Below are 17,829 nucleotides of genomic sequence, written 5' to 3'. Positions count from 1 at the left end.
CCAGTAGTAGTATGTCAAGCAGGTTCTTGCTGACTGCAGTAAATCAGCAATCATCAGACTTTTTCTCGCTGTAGTGAAAGGAAAGAAGTTGTACCCTTTATTTGATGCATTTGTGTTATTCAAAGGACACTATTGTTTAATATAACATGTTTACTCCTCTGCATTTGTTTCAAGCATAAATAAGGGTCTCATCCTATAAACCATAGCATCCCAGCACCCAAAACCAAAACCAAAATAAACCAGGAAAGAAAACCTTCGGCAACTTTTGCTTCACTTTTACTTCTCAAAAGGTTAAAATTATTGTTGACTCTTTGAGAAAAGATGCTTCCTTTGGATTAATGTCAGTGTCTGTAAGAAAAGGAATAAGGTTCATTCTCGGAGGCTGTATCACAGCGTGACACAAGAACTTTGTTTTTTAGAGACATTGAAAGCATGAGGCCATGAGTTATATAATTTAAAATCTCAACTATTAAAGCTTTGATTTTACTTTATGTTACTTAATGGAAGGCTGAGACAGAGTGAACGAGTAAATGGTTTTCATTGATTGAAGCAGGACAGATGTAGACAGGCAGACACTGAAGGTAATAATCATCCATAAGAAAAATCATTAACTCACAGTTTCAACCTGCACCAACTTTTCTGTTCTTATTTCAATTACAACCAGTCTTCATTCAGTTTACATTAGTATATCTGTACACCTGGACCTGTAGGTCATGGTTTTATTATCTTTCAGTATGACCAATAAGTTCTTTGTTGGTTTAAACACAAGCCGGCATTCTGCACTGCTTGCTGTGTAATTCATAACAACAAAAATGCTTCATTTTCAGTGCATTTCAGAAAATTAAAGTGAACTGAAAAGCCTCTTAAACACCTGGCCACCCTGCAACATTTCCTCTTCCCACTTTCCCTTTTCATGTTAATTATCAACAATGAGCCATTTCAGCTAATCTAAATTTCATACAATGTGTTTAATACAGCATTAACAAGATTGCATAATTATCTATAATCTGTGACCCACAAATGTGTAATGACTGGCGTGCAAAACGAACACCTCTGCCTTCCTATCAGTAGCCTGTTTAAAATTCACACTGTATGTGTGCATGTACACCTGTCTTTGAGCGTGTCCGTGTATACGGCACGTGTACATATTGTATGTACATGCACATAAGTATTCATATTCACATGACACTTCTCCACTTGAACGGTGATCAGAGGTCCATTAACATCTGTGTCCCTTATCCATCATAGTTGTCACATTTCTTCCATTAGACTATTCATTCCATCACTCTAAACAGAGAGCTCAGCAAACAACTCCTATAAATTCTGTGATTATTATTCATACAGTTTAGGGTTTATAATGGGAGTTCCTATAAATATCTTCCCCCACCCTGCCACTCTGTTTATTTTCTCTCTATTTCTGCCTTTCCTACTTATACATACAGTACTTGTACATATGCATTTATCCTACTTTTAGGCGCACACTATCTGTCTTCTCTAACTCCTTTTTTGTTTTCTTTCACTTCTCTCTGATCAATGCACAGCTCTGCAGGGAAGAGATAAAGTGTCTTCTTCTTCTTCTTCTGCCTCCTCTCCATCTGAACGCCCTCCCCCCACCCCAGCACCCATCCTTCACACCAGCTTCTGGGGACCAAAACCAGAGAGGGAGTTGCACCAACAGTGGGAGGGGAAGATGAGGAAAAAGATAGGAGGAGTGCATGGTTGATCCTGCAGAATGAACAAAGGCGTGTTGGTGATTTAGTAGCTATGCAACAGTGGCTCCACTGCTGCCTGGATTTACGCCAAGCATGCGTTGGATTGGCCAAGGAGACTGAGTGCCCCTCCGTCCTCCGCAGGGAGAGTGATGGAGGGTGCGAAAGGTGGAGGGGGAGGGAGGAGGTGAAAGTAAAGGCTGCATGGAGGAAGGATGCAGTTTTATCTGTGAGACAGTTCAAATCAAAAGTCAGTAGAGTGTAGATAAATGAGTGACATGGAAGAAAAAGTGGTCCTAACTGGAACATGGAGATGCATTCATCACTGTACGTTTTTATTGTTTTGAGTTCTTCCCCCTGAGGTGTTGTGGCTCATGGGATGGGATAGCCTATTTAATTTATTTAGTCTTTATTTGATCATTCACAGTGCAGGGAGATAAACGATTGGAGGAGACAGGGATGACACAGATCCTACAAGATCCACCGGAGCCAGCAGGGCGCCCCGCTGCAGGATAAATTGTTTGATGTAATTTTCTCCTCATGAGAGCAGCAGGATTGGATGATGCATAATGATCCTGCTACCAAACCAGCAGCTTGGACAGCAGTTAATGGCAACTCATATGCAAAGCCCAGGAGAGCCCTCCTCCTCCTTCTCCTCCTCCTCCTGTAATTGGTCTCCTGCTGCAGCTCCGGGCTCTCTTCACGGTGGAGGCGCCCCCGTGTGGCGGGCAGGAGAAGCGCGGACGCCGCGGGGGGTTTAAAAGCCCCGGCTGAGGAGGAGCGCCGCACAGTACCAAGGAGCTCCACACCGGGAAAAGTTTATCTCCAACTACTACAGTCGATTAAAAGGAGGGAGAAACAGCAGAGATGGCAACCCAAGCACAGCAGCCGCCCCACCTGCACCTGGCTGAGCTCACCGCAGCGCAGTTCATCGACATCTGGAAACATTTCGACGCAGACGGTCAGTGTCTATTGGTCCGATAAGGGCGGGATTAATTGATTGATAAATTGATATTTATTAGAGGGGCAAAATAACCATGGTAAGAGAAAAGTGTTTTATTGAGAAAAAAAAATACAATTCTCTATCTTTCTTCTGTTTTATATCCACTGAAGCGCTTGTTTAAAAGTGAAACAAGCAAAATGACAATATTACAATAAAATCACTACCTGCTTAAAGAAAAATGATATATTTGCCCCAGCTATTATGAAATTAAATATAGGAAATCATGTCAAAAGTCAATGTTGTTGTCAATGTTTGATTTTCTTAATTCAGTTTGTGTGTGTCTGCTGTGAACCAACTCAGTAGCCTAATGAGTGTTTAATGCGCTTTTTCTTGCTAATCTACAATAATATCACTATAATATCCTATAATGTAATCTGTACAGCGATTTACTGCATTTTATGCGATTTGTCCCATTTTAAATGTGTCATGGAATGTCAACAGTGGTTTTTAGTCTGTGACGAGAGAAAAGAAATAAGACCCCGTCAGACTTAGAGAGAGGGGAGTTAAAGAGGTTAAAAAGAGGGAGAGAAAAATGAAAAGAGAGGAAAAAAGAAATGAGGGTGGTGGAAGGGTGATAAGAAACGAGAGAGTGAAGGACAGAGAGGGGGGAGGGAGGAAAGGATGCAAAGGAGCGAAAAGAAGAGAGAGAGAGCGAGAAAGAGAGAGAGGAAGGGTGAGGGAGGGAGGGGGAGTGAAAATGGTTTGAGAGAGGGGTGTTTTCTACTGGAGTTTGTTGGGAGGAGCGTCTGAAAGCTTACTGGGAATTAACTGGAAGGATGGAGCCAACTATAGGAAGATGGTGTGTGTGTGTGTGTGTGTGTGTGTGTGTGTGCTGGTAGTAGTATACAGTAGTGGAAGACGTACCGCAATGCAAAATGTAAAAGTACATAACTGATAATAAAAATGTGATTTAAGTAGGCTATGAAAAATAAAAGCACTCATTGTGCACACCTGTGATTGTTATAGACTATTATTAATGGATTATTATTACTGACACATTAATAAAGCCAGTTGATTAAAGCTGAATTTAAAGTCCCCTTTTACTCAAAAATATGTTTTGGGTGATGTTTTATTTTACAGGTCCTTTAATTTTACACAGATTTCCTGGGAATTTTCGGAGTAATTTACAGGTATTTAATGGTTATTTTTTAGGACATTTTACAGAGAGGGTGGTGCAGTTTGGTACAAATTATAAGAAACCACTTTAAAAAATGTTGAGTTGGTTTAGTGATTTTTCTTTAACTAAAAGAAAATACTTAATTTTCAGTGTGTAGTTTTGTGTGTCGAACTACAGTACCAGTCAAAAGTTTGGACACGCATTGTCAGTCAAATGAATGGGAAGGTGCGTCCAAACTTTTGACTGGTACTGTACATATTCACATATTAAATTGTCTTAAAAACTCTATAATGAGCACATTTCCTGTATAGCTACTACCAAATTACATAACCGTTTCAAAGAAATGTCCTAAAAATTAACAGCTTTACAGCAGCTACTTTTAGGAAAATTACTGAAATAGCACAAACCTACACACTGAAAAGGTAAGTATTTTCTGTCAGTGAAAGAATAATCAAGAGTCTAATTTATATTATAATTTGTACCAAATTACACCACTCTCTCTGTAAAATGTCTTAAAAAAATAACCAATAAAAACCTGCAAATTACTCAGAAAATTTCCAGGAAATTAGCGTAAAATGAAAGGACCAGTAAAATAAAGTGTCACCATGTTTTTACTTCACTCGAATGTTTGAGCTTCACTGTGCAGAATGATGTATCTGCAGAGTTTGACACTAGAAGGTTGTTTTTACATTCATCTGCCGAAGGTGGAAAATTTTTCTGTGCTCACCGAAAACGGGAGTTTAAAGGGCATACCTACGAGCATGATTTGTGACATCAACTAATTAGGAGCCAGTTGTGTTCCAGTGTACAACTTTCATTTGTGTGATGTCGAAACTTAAATGACCAGTGTGTAGGATAGAAGAAGATAGGAGAACCTATAAGGCCCTCTCAAGAGCCAGTGTTTGGTTTGTCCGTTCTGGGCTACTGTAGAAACATGGCGGTGCAACATGGCGGCCTCCATGGAAGAGGACCTGCTCGGTATGTAGATATAAAGGGCCTATTCTAAGGTAACAAAAACACAACAATTCTTATTTTCAGGTAATTATACACTAATTAAAACACACTTATGTATATTATATTCCATTTCTGCCAAATATGTTGTGCTAGATGCCACCAAATTCCACACACTGCACCTTTAAAACCCACAGTGCACACACAGCGAGAGTGGACTTATAATTGAATTAGGAGACAACTTGTGTCTTGTAGTTAAATGTTTGAATATAAAAATATTTGCATATTCATAGATTCTTGATTTTTGAAAGAGGGAGATGTCATTTTAAGAAATTACTTCTTAACTGAATGTCTTTGTGGAAAAAAAAAACAGACAAATATTATTACTTCAAAGGATATTTTTATGTCTTAAACATGCCTGGAGGGGATCTATAACTAGTTTTTATATATAATCTGGATCATATGTAAAATCTTAAACAACAAAGTAGAATCTATAGTCATGCCAGTGTATATAAAGAGCAAAAAATACAATATTTGCCCCTGAAATCTAGTCAAGTAGAAGTCTGAGATGAAAATGGAAATACTCAAGTCAAGTATCTCAAAATTGTACAGTAGTTGAATAAATTTGGTGACATTCCATCACTGTATATGATATAATAGTAGTTTTAAGCATGTCTGGACTCCATATGGCTTAACGACTGTCAGGTCAGTAGGTTCGAATGTTGCTGAAAAAGCATCATCGTCCCGCTCTGTCTCTCTATGAGCCAGTCTTCAGCTTTAGTGATTTTTATGTTCCAACTTCAATTGAGGGATTATTTTCCGAAGCCATTCAGAAAAACCTCTGACCTCTAATATTAAACCCTTTCAAAACCCTGACCAATAAACCTACAATTCATCTGTCAATGTTGCCTGACAATAGTGTCCCATTCTGCTGCTTTCACAATGCAGCCTCATTGTAAGAGACCACTCACTGTGTGTGTCCCGTTTTCCTGCTTCTGTTTCTTTTAACTATGACCACAATATTTCCTTAACCTTAACCTAACCTAGCAAAATCTTAATCACAACCTGACTGTACCTACAGGGGTGGCAGGTCCGAAGATGGTCACATGAATCATTTATAACTGATATTTGTTGTTCTGCTTGCTGACGACTCAACTACTATTTGAAGGGCCACAGATATTGAAACAAGGCTACAGCCATGCTAGCAGCTCTGTGAGGCTCAAAACACAGCAGTGCCAGTCAGCATGCTAACATGCTGATGTGTAGCAGGTTTAAGTTAACATTTATCATGATCATGTTAGCATGCTAGCATTTGCTAATCAGCACTAAAAACAAAGTAGTCCTACAGCTGAGGCTGATGGGAATGTTGCAGATATTTGGTCATAAACCAAAGTAGCAGACACATTGAAATTTTTACCTGACAGTAGCTCTACATGATAAATTAAAGTGGCTATAATCCTTAATTTTCTCATGTATCAAATGACAATGTGTAATGTGATGAACCTACAGAGAATTCTCAGCGACTCTGCAGCTCCCCTTGGCTTTACGGAGCTTTACAGCTTTACTGTTTTGGTTCACTTTCAGTGCTGTTTTCAGAAAAAAGCTCTAAAAACCCACTGTACACTACTTGCTCAACACCAAACGGCAAAAAGACACAATTAGCGACTAGCTGGTGAACATAGTGGAGCATTTAGCAGCTTAATGGACCAGTGTGTAGGATTTAGTGGCATCTAGCAGTGAGGTTGCAGATTGCAATAAACTACCCCTTCCCTTCCAAGCATGTTGGAGAACCTACTGTGGCTGCAAAACTCACAAAAAACACAAAAGGTCCTCTCTAGAGCCAGTGTTTGGTTTGTCCATTCTGGGCTACCGTAGAAACATGGCGGTGCAACATTGCAGCCTCCTTGGAAGAGGATCTGCTCCTTATGTAGATATAAAGGGCTCATTCTAAAGTAACGAAAACACACAGATTCTTATTTTCTGGTGATTATACACTAACTAAAACATACTTATGAATATTACATTCCATTTCTGCCAAGTCTGTTCTGCTGAATGCCACTAAATTCTACACATTGCACCTTTAGGAGCCAGATATTTCACTCTGGAGTTGGTAGAGACCAAAAACAGAGCTAAAGGAGAGTGAATATTGGACTTAAATTCACCAGGTGGACACAAACACAACTCCAAAGGAATGACAATGTTCCTCCACAACTGCTATATGTGGAAATAAGCAATTCTTATACAGCATACCAGCTTAAAAAGTGACGATATGTCAGCTTGTTTCTGCTGCCCCCAAGTGGCCAAAAAATCAGTTAATGAAGGTTTAAGGGATGAAAAAAGTGTACATAATTGATATTGAGGTGGAAAATGAACATCTGTACCAAATCTGGCAATCCATCCAATAGTTGCTTGGATATTTCACACATTTCAACAACCAACATTGCCACCTATAGAGACCATTTATGCCAAAACAGGCCACATCTAAAAACAATTATGTCTTGCCATATAATGGGAGAAAAACAAATTTTCTGAATTCAACAGCAAGAGTAAACAGCATCATAATTTGTCAGACCAATCAGCTGATAATGATGTAGATACATAATTTGTTTAAATGGCCAGTTGATCAATGGCTAATTGATCTAGAACCTTTTAGATCTGAGCAGCTGCAGTGATTTTCTATCAGGAAAAGACATTTTCCTCAAACGGCTCCACTGGAGTAATTCATGGGTTAAATGTTTTGCTCAAGGGCACCTCACTAGTGCTAATGAGGTTGAAGAAACTTGAGTTAATTACTTCCCCACCTAGATAGACTCTATTACAGGCATGTCTGACTGGTGAAATATTTGATCCTGAAAATTTGAAGTAGACCAAATTAAGTTTGTAATTCCAATGAAAAACAATTTAATTTGTCATTTTTACTGGTGAACTAAATCAATCTCACGGAGCTCATCTGTGTGTGTGTGTGCTTCAGTTTAGAGCACATAAACCTTCACAAACTAAGAGTCTTCTGTCCACTCACTGTAAAACAGTCTATTTTGGGGTACATCTTGGTGATGGACTGCTGTTGACAGTCAAGATAGCATTAGAGCAGCAACAGGTTGTTTTCATGACCACAGCTGCAGCACAGCAGCGACCGACTGGAGTCTCCAGTTGGCTGCAGTGAAAACTAGGACACAGAACAAGACGGAATATGAAGAAAAGGTTTGCTGCATGCCGAGTGAAAAACAAAGAGTCAAACATGTTTTCCTTTTAATCATAGAAATGAATCCAGTTGAAAAGTGATATTGCAGCATACTGTACAGTAACTCATGTGGGCTTTTCTTTACACCTAATGATGAAGTACTCAGTCACCGCCCCGCCTTGAAGTGATCTGTCTTTGTCATCCTTTTTGTGGTCTTCAGCCATTTTAGTTCGATAGTCAGTTTGGGAGTTGCCATTGAGCAATCAGGAGTTGAGCTGTGTTTGACAATGTTTTGGGCTGCATCTGCTCAGTGTGCAGTGGTGCGCTCCATGTGGCAGCTGAGATTTGTATTGCAACTAACTCTGGCAGTGAGCCCCAATGAACTGAGAACACATTCAGTTTCTTATGTGCGCTGTTAAAAGTCACACGCATACTTAAATCATTGATTATTTGTTCCTGTGTACTGTATGTGCTTCAGTTCTAGATTAGATAATGTAAACTGGACATGTCATTTGTGACAGGTGAAAAGGTTAGCGAACAATTTAATTCAGGCAGTTAATTTAAGCAAGGTACAATGAACTTTAGCAAAAAAAATGTTATTCTGATTAGAAATCTATAATTCCATGTCTAATTTCACAAAATTTCAGGAGAGCATTCTGTAATGATGCAAAGGTGGCAAACCAGATTAACTTCAGAGTGCAGCTTGCAGAGGCAAACAGAGCAGGATTTGTTGTTGGTCCAGTCTTCTGTCGTTTGGTTATCTGGCCTCAGCTTCATTCACCCTGGTGCACTGAATACATGCTGATGTCCATGAAAAAAGACAAATATTCAAACACAATGACAAGCACCTTTTTGCTGATACTATTGTGCAGAGTAAGTGTGTATATCTTTCTCCTTCACGCTCATGTTTTGTTACCCTTGATCACACTTTTTCGTCACACTTGATCCCACTCCTGCATCTCCAGCTGTTAAGGTTCAGCCAAGCAAGAGGGACGCACCACCAGTGAAATAATTAGTGCTTTAGGTCATACCGAGTGGCCACAAGGAAGAACAATGTGTGTCTGTGGAAGTCTGTGAGCATATTTCTACAAATAGTTTTAAAGTAATGTGATTTGGTAATAATATGCATGCACAGATTAACAATTGTTTCAGTAAGTGTCTGAATTATAGTGAAGATACAACAATATTCACCATTTTTAACTGTAGATGTTGCACATGATAGACTGACAATCAACCAACCAGTTATAACATTTTTTCCCATATATTTACATCTTGTATTTACTCTATTAACTGCTGAGGTTATGTCACTACAATTTCAACAAAAACACACTTTTAATTGTACATTTTTATTATTTTTTCTGTCAAACATGAACTTACTGTAGAGTTTGAGTGTAAATGTACATTATGATATAAAGGTTTTGTTTATGTCCAGAAGTCTCCTGACATGCAGCTAATAGAAAGTAATATAATGAGGGATTACTCTGCTCACTCCTGTTTAACTAATCAACAATGTACAACTGGAAGATTGCTCTTAAAATCAAAGGTAGTTATTATTTTAGTTTACAGTGATCAATCATTGTACACTTTTAAATAACAATAGATATACTGAAGCAATGCAAACTAAAAAGACTGGTTTTGACTTTCTAATTGTAAATGTAAATATTTGTCAACATGTCAATGATTTGTATTGCAGATTTTGAGCACTTTAGTAACATTTCCAGACACAGTTTGGTACAGAATTTGATTGGCCATTGTTCAATTTCAATCCTAACTGCTGATAGAAAGTCATAAAAACACTCTGCTGTAGCAGTTTTAGGCTTTATAATGAAAGTGAAGTGAAACTGAACCACAGATGAATGTCAGGTGATGTTGAGGCGACGCATCCTTTAGTTTTTTTGTGTCTGTTTGCTTTGTTTCCACACCCAGAGCTTCGTATCCCTGCAGTGATTTGTTTATATCTAAAACACCAGCTCAAGCACCAAGCACAGATGGTGACATGGAGCACCTATCAAATACAATGTGCAAATGAAGCTGGGCAGGGAGACGAGAGGAAGAGGGGGAGGTGAGGGAGAAAATGATCAGAAAGGAAAGGAGATGAGAGGATAAGAGATTAAGAGATGAAGAGGGGAGAAGGGTGGATCTCCGCATTTTATACTGTACATCTGTGTTTTATTCTGAATGGAAATAACAATTTTATTAACATCTATTTGTGTACAATAAAAGGCACAACCCCCCCAATCCCTGCCTGGATTGAAGGCAGATGAGTCATTCTTATGATTAAAAAGAGAATGCAGATTGTCCTATATGCTATGCTTTGTCTTGCAGGCAAACCAGTGCAGTAAATTATTGTATTAAATCACCCACTGTCATGTGACTCATATAACAAGCACAAATCTAGAAACAGGGACAGAATGCCCCAATAAGCATCAAACTCACTGCCCACTTTCACCCTCTTAGGCAAGAAAACACTCCAACTGCACTGGACTGTTGTGAGTTTTGTTCTGCTACAGCAGTCCCTGCCACAGCTAAATTTGGCATGCGATATTTGAATGTGAATACAGGATATTCTCCAGGCACAAGCTGGTTGTTGCGTGCTGTGCCTTCAGTTCATCAAAGTCAGTTTTCAATTAAAAGTTTTCAGTTGTGTAGAGATGATGTAACATATGCTTATCCTGTTTTTCAGTGAATATTGACGGCTCAGACTTGTCTTTTAAGTAACACACTGAATTTGGGGAGACACAACCAACCAAATACGCTTAGAAATACTTCTTCTTAAACTACTTACTAGATTCAATCACTGAGGACTGAAGACTGGACCAGCAACTTTTGGCGACTGTTCCAAAAATTTAAAGACCTCTTTTGACCTTTAATCTTTCATCCACATCTTAGTCTTTAATCAAACTTTTGAACAGTCAGCAAAGCTCCGAGCGATTTAAAAGCTTCATAACATGTGTGCCAAACTAATTTTGCTCCTCTGGTACTTCACAGGAAACGGTTACATCGAAGGGAAGGAGCTGGAAAACTTCTTCAAAGAGCTGGAGACTGCGAGGCGAGGAGCAGGCGTGGTGAGTGTGTGCTGCCACCGAACACTTACATAGTGAAATGTCCCTAAAGTGACTCGTGTAGCTGACATGACTGAATATAAGTTCATAGTCTCTTTGATTTCCACAACAAATTAGTAATTACTTTTGCCAGGTACATTTTGAGGGTAAATATAAGTGCTGCCTGGTTTGTGTTCTTTGGTCAAGTGTGTTTCAAGTGTAGGAAACGCAAGCTAATTTTAGGCAGGTGGTCGGAGCGGATGGTGTACAAAGTGATCTTTCCCTGACCTTAAAGTGCTGTGAGTGACTAAACATAAGGACGGAAAATAAATGCTGACATGTTCATTAACAAAATTGTGTGACTTGCCACATATGTTAATTAACAACTTTTCCTGTTAAAACAAACATAATCCGGGTGTCATTATGTTTTATACAAAACATAGTTGCTGTTGCACATTAGTAGTATTCAAACATAGTTTCTGGGAGAAAAGGTTTGCGCATATTTTAATATGGTTTTGTCCTTAAAGCTACAATATGCAAGTTCTGGGAATCAAGCTACATAGCACTAGCATGACACTTAAAAGGAAACCGCTCTTCACCTGCATCTTCATGATTGTGCGCACCCGATGTATTCATTTCTGCCCGGGGACTGGAAGTAATGGGGCTCTTTGATTCAACTAATGCAGGTACTGGGAGCTTGCTAGCCTGTGAGTAAGCTACAGTGATGTCTTCCAGCAGCAGAGCTGTGAGCTCCGATTGGTTAGAAGGGCGAGGCTCACTTAAAACTTTGGAGCACATTTCAACTTAAAAAAATAAAAGAAAAACATACATACTGTAGCTTTAATATATGTTTGACCTAAAGACCATATTATTTTATGTCTCTGTGATCTATTATTTCATGATCTTGCAGGATCCTACACATGTTGCATTCAAAGAAAAGATGAAGGAGTTCATGGCCAAATTTGACAAGAACGCTGATGGGAGAATTGAGATGTCAGAGGTAAGAACAAATGAAATACAACTGCTGTTTAAATAAACCAAACATTTAATACAAGTCTCAAGTATAATATATATAATAATTCTGTGTCTTCACCCTCAACGCTCTAGTTGGCTCAGCTTCTGCCCACAGAAGAAAACTTCCTGCTCTGTTTCAGAGAGTTTGTGGGATCCAGCTCTGAGTTCATGGCTGTAAGTTTGTGTATAATCATATATGAATCCCTCACCTTATTCACCTTATTCACCTGCCCCATGTCATGCAATGTGTGCTCATTATTTAACTGTATAAGATCTGCTCTTTCAAACTCACCAAAACTAATACAATTGAATGCTTTAAATATTTCTAAGGTTTTACAATGGACAGGACAAAATATTTCTATTTCTCATCTTGTGAAGGGAAAGTTGTTCACTAATTAACTGAGTCACATCACTTAGCTGAGCTGACATTTCCCCACAAATGACTCAAGTCAACATTACTGTTTTCGCCCCCTGGGACACATGTTCAGCTGCTGCACAAGTCCATATGTTTCCCCGCCGAGTTAGGATGTGTGGTGGGAAATCTTCAGATGGGCCATTAAACCTTCAGGTCTCCCACAACATTTAAAATTCAAAGAGTTCAAAGAGTTCAATGTGATTAGGTTTACTGTGCATGAAGTGTCATACAAAGCAAACCGAGGCTTCAATCCCAGGATAAAAACCCAATGCAAAATTATAAAACATCATCTTATGTACCTTTCATAACTCCTTTGGCTCCACCTTGGTCTTAACCAAAGTCAGAACTTTTTCACCATTGTTTCTGAATAAAGTTCAGAGCATCAGGGTCATTTAGTGACCCTGATGCTCTGGCAGTGACCCAAGTATGATTAATCTTGGAAACAATTGTTTCTCAAATAGGGCCTGTGGCCTTTAATCAAACATCATAAGCAAATAATCAAATACCATGAGTACTGACCTTTGCTTGATTCTTTAATAGTAAACCCTCCTGTGTACTGTCTCTTGTGTTGACACTGGCATGACTATTTACACAAGGAAATTAATCTTCCACAGATGTTTCTTTGGAGTGGAAACTGTCCAGTAAGGGTGTAAATTGGTAATTTGCACAAACAAAGTATTAGATTTTGGTCATTAGAAAGGTGTCACTGACTTAAATTGTCTTCAAATGACTTGAAATTGCAGTTTATAATAACGATAAGCCAGTATTGTCTAACCTTTTACTGTTGTTAGTCTAATAATTAAACATGAACTCCAGTCTCAAATAGTTTTTAGATTGCTCCAAAGAACCTTCTAAATATCACAAAATATGACCTTTTTTCTATTTTACTCAGGTATTTAATACCTTGACAGCAAGTTAACAGCAGCATATTAGACTCACACTTCTGGATCCGTCTGGATCCAAGAACCATCATTAATAACGTCTTGCCTTCTTTGGTTGCATATGCTGAAATAATTAGAGAGAAACCTTGAAGGCAGTGAACATCTGGTCCACTGTGGCTGACATCAACTAGCACACACACACAATGTTCTATGTTTGAGGAGGGTTTTCAGTGGTGTGATGTTCAGGCTGCTCTGTGTCTTAAAGCTATTCTCAGACAGCCATACATTATGAATGGACCGCAGCTTTCTGCAGGGGAAAGGCAGTGAGTGCTTAGGGGGGGGTTTAGGTATCCATCTTTGATAAGGGCTTTGACAAATTCTATATTTACACAATGTCAGATGACACCCGCGTAACACTGCCATTTCTCTTTATTGTACTTTTTTTTCTGTAAGTCAGATCATATCTAGAGAAGTTATTCAGCCTTAAAGCCAAATGCGTTTTTACTCGTCATTGTGTTTAGAGTTGCATGTTTTCTGAAAGCTACTGTAACAACATCACTTTGCTCCTGCAGGCCTGGCGAAGGTATGACACCGACCGCAGTGGATACATCGAGTCGAATGAGCTGAAGGTAAAATACAAAATGCACTAAATCGAATGAATGTAGCGTGATTTAAAGCACACATTGTTCTGACAGAAGTACAGCGCTCTCTATTCACACAGGGTGTGTAGTTTTGACATTTGTATTTGTAGAGACCTCTGTTCCTACAAAAACATTTTCTACTCTGCAGTCTGAACCATGACAGTTAGACTCTGTCCTATGCAATATTAACAATATTAACAATATCCTTAATTACAGCCAGTCATCTGTATAAAGACACTGATATCTGATACCTTTTTTAAAAAAAAAAACCCAACTGAACCATAAATATGTGATTAATATACTGTATATATGTGTGTATGTCTGTAAGTATAACCAACGAATCAGACTTTATTGAGATGATGATTAGCTTCTGTCATGCTAACAGTATAACTGGTGCTAATGCCTCTGAACCTGCACATGTGCATGTTCAACCAAATTACAAAAAAACACAAAAATCTGAAAACAAATATTTTCGCATCCTGAGCTCTTTGAACAGACATTAACCCGATTAATTTTCACCTTCAGTGCTCACTACCAATCATAAATGTATTATATAATCTAATGACGGTGTGGACTCTCTTCAGGGTTTCCTGTCAGACCTGCTGAAGAAGGCTAACAGAAACTATGATGATAAGAAGCTCAATGAGTACACACAGACAATTGTGAGTATCATTTAGCAAAAACACAAGTTTTTCCCTCATTCTGCTTTGGCAAACTTACAAAATTATGACAAGAGTGCAAGACTGCAGGTTTTTTCAGACTAAACTTAATTCTACATTCACTTTGTTTTCCATTTATCCACATTTCCATTTACATTGCAGTGATATCTATTCTGTTACTGGCAGCCAACAAGCCGAAAATAACCTGTCATTTTAAAAAATACGTATATCGTATTGTATATACACACTACACTGCAACTGAGATATGTTGATTCTGGCATCATTCAGTTATGCTTCAAAGTAACAGTAAGTATTAACATGAAAGCAGAACATTTTTTGCCATTCCTGCTTAACACATTACATTACATATGTGTCCAACAACAATGCCTTCATGCACATATGTTCAAAATGTAGCACTGGGCTGCTACATTTCTACATAATGCAACTGAAATAACGTCCCTAAAGGCTTGAATTTTAATATCATGAACAACATCAACGCCTGGGTTCACCCTCCAGCTCACCTGTAGTGCTGATACATCACTTTTCTGGCCATTATCTTCAATCAGCCAACACTCTCAGCTGCTGCCACTGAAGCTCCTTTAAATGCACATGTATAATGTGTGATATGTTAGTGTATGTACAGTACATGAAGGTATTTGAAGAGCTGCTGTCTGCTATGATTTCTCTGATAAATTCCCTGCTAATCTTCTTTCTCTGCAGCTAAGGATGTTTGATCTTAATGGCGATGGTAAGCTGGGCCTCTCTGAGATGGCGAGGTGAGCTTGTCCTCAGTTTTTTCTCTTCAGTATGTGCATATTTAAACTCTTTTTAAAAAACATTAACAAAACGAAACCTTCCGCTTTGTTTTACCACAGGCTCTTGCCCGTCCAAGAAAACTTCTTGCTGAAGTTCCAGGTACGATTATACACACAGACACACTCTTCTAATGGTATAATTTAAGTATAATTTAATTCATGTGAGACACTTTTATGAGCAACTAAAGACTCTAGTCCTGTTCCTCTGATGTGGAGAAGTCAGGCTGGAGATTCAGAATAGTACAATTCAACATTATTGGATTCACTACAAGAGGATTATATGTCATCAGAGTACTGAATGGACATATGGGGCATTGACACAAATGCGTCTTTACTTACTTTAAGTCCTTAAGGAATTATATTTACGCTATTTTTAAAAACATGATAGAAGACTTCTTTTAAATCATTTTTTCAAATTATAATTATTCAAATTAAAATCCTGTCTGTTTTTTTAATCTTGCTAAAATACTTTAGTACACTTTTAAAGATTTATACTTTTAATTATTATTTTTTTTTATCATTACCTGGTATTTTTCAGTATTTTTTCTATACTTGTGCAATTTTAACATGTGTTGTTTCATCTTTGTTTTTTACCCGAGCCTTTACATGTACACATGTCAGAATGATGATAAAAACCTTGAAATCCTTCAAAATCATTTACCATATTGAGTATATTCTCAGCTAGAGGACGTTATCGGGAGTATACATAGATGATATGAATACCATATTCATACCTCAAAGATCAGTGTTTGTAGCTCAATATTAATCTACATAGATCTCCCACATGCATTTTCGTCATGTACGTTCCCATACGTACACTGGAGCTTGCGAGAGCAGATCAACAATTCCTTTCTGACAGAGGATTAGTCTGTCTGATCAGGATTAACTCAACTCTAGTCCCAGTTATCATAATCTGCATGGATTAATATCAGTTCTGGAGCTTTTACTGCTCTCTAGAAATATCCTGCAGTTTCTAACAATTTTCTCTGCTCTCTCTCTCTCTTGTACACACAGGGCACCAGGCTTACGGTTAAAGAATTCGACTCCCTTTTCACTCTCTATGATAAGGTGAAAAGACCATGTTTGTCTATATATGTGTGCTATGATATATATTCTATTGGTTTATGTGTTATGCAATTTGTATGTAACAGTGTAATATTTCCATATTTTCTACAAGATTGGCTTATGCCTGATTACACACTGCCACTAATTTATGCACTTATGGCTCTAAATCAATTATATATTTCCACTTACTGCCATTTATCCTGATGAATATTTGATATATGCTCCGTTTTTTGGGCTCTAGTGATGGCAATGTAGGTCTGTAAGCCAGTCCACCACTATGGTCCCTACTTAAATATCTATTAACTATAAGATGGATTTACATGAAATTTGTACATTGTGCTCAAAGCATCTCTGTGCCTAAGTAGTTTCAGTATAGTTTGAGGAGAATCTATTTCCTCTGTATAATTCAGACCTCCCGTGTTGTCTCTCTCATCAGGATGGTAATGGCTATATTGACGAGCAGGAGCTGGATGCTTTGCTGAAGGACCTCTGTGACAAGAACAAAATGGTAATGAATAGTCAGCCTATTAATCGATCCGTTCAGATTACATTTCTGCTCACCAAAGATAGAACTGAGCTGCTTGTGATGCCCCCGCAGTCAGTGTACTGTATATTTGTAGCATCCATAGACCACAATGTGCCCACTGACTGTCTTTTTTTACCCAAAATCATCTGCATGCTGGCAGGATGTGGGAGCAGGAGGACTTGTGGGGTACAAGAAGAGCATCATGGCTCTGTCGGATGGAGGGAAACTGTACCGCACTGAGCTGGAGATTGTCCTCTGCCGGGACTCCACACTGTGACCTCCCTGCCTGGGACATTGCCATCCCCCGCGCGTCCCCTCCACTACTGCCTCCTCCTTCTTACCTCCTGATGTAACCTGGTGCATGTATGACCCTTAACCTTGCTACACCACTTAGAGTGAAAACAAAAGTGCGCCTGAAAGCACACAGTGTACTGCTGGCCCTGATGTTCTAGCTTCTTACCCCTCTGAAGCTTTTTTTTAATTTAACTTTACATGCAGTCCCATAGTGAAATACCTATAGCAATGATTACTTAAATATATTGTGTACTTACTATATTTATTTGACCTCCCATTTTTAATATGCATTTGTATTTTTACATTAATCTCATATCTATATATGTTCCTCTCCCACTTCTATAGCATCTGTTCATTTATTCTATTTATTTAAATTTGATCTTGTTTTATTTGATGAGGCTTGTACTGTTCAATTAAAGACAATACTGAGAGAATGAATAAATATAACATGACACCTCTTGTCCCAATTATTCACTCACAATTAAAAAAAAAAAAAAGTTCAGTTACACCTCAGCAA

At 38.4% G+C, this 17,829-nt stretch overlaps 1 protein-coding gene across 1 annotated transcript; it reads left to right on the top strand.

The window, feature by feature from the left end:
* The first annotated feature begins 2,191 nt into the window (after positions 1–2,191).
* On the top strand, positions 2,192–17,766 carry LOC122980287 (calretinin-like). The gene is made up of 11 exons (XM_044348146.1): positions 2,192–2,670; positions 10,950–11,026; positions 11,913–12,002; positions 12,110–12,190; positions 13,885–13,941; positions 14,538–14,615; positions 15,333–15,388; positions 15,488–15,527; positions 16,442–16,495; positions 16,929–17,000; positions 17,179–17,766. Exons 1-11 carry the CDS (start codon positions 2,577–2,579, stop codon positions 17,293–17,295), a joined length of 816 nt encoding a protein of 271 aa, XP_044204081.1. The 5' UTR covers positions 2,192–2,576; the 3' UTR covers positions 17,296–17,766.
* Positions 17,767–17,829: the final 63 nt, after the last annotated feature.

The sequence above is a fragment of the Thunnus albacares genome, chromosome 1 (genome assembly GCF_914725855.1).
Source record: "Thunnus albacares chromosome 1, fThuAlb1.1, whole genome shotgun sequence".
NCBI lineage: Eukaryota > Metazoa > Chordata > Actinopteri > Scombriformes > Scombridae > Thunnus > Thunnus albacares.
The sequence above is the reverse complement of the archived record's forward strand: the minus strand, read 5'-3'. Positions and strand labels throughout refer to the sequence as shown.

Excerpts from the sequence above, each read along its gene's own strand:
- LOC122980287 (XM_044348146.1), top strand. The coding sequence starts at position 2,577 with ATGGCAACCCAAGCACAGCAGCCGCCCCACCTGCACCTGGCTGAGCTC. Across the intron at positions 15,528-16,441 it reads ACTTCTTGCTGAAGTTCCAG|GGCACCAGGCTTACGGTTAA; the intron begins GTACGATTATAC and ends TTGTACACACAG. Across the intron at positions 17,001-17,178 it reads TCTGTGACAAGAACAAAATG|GATGTGGGAGCAGGAGGACT; the intron begins GTAATGAATAGT and ends GCATGCTGGCAG.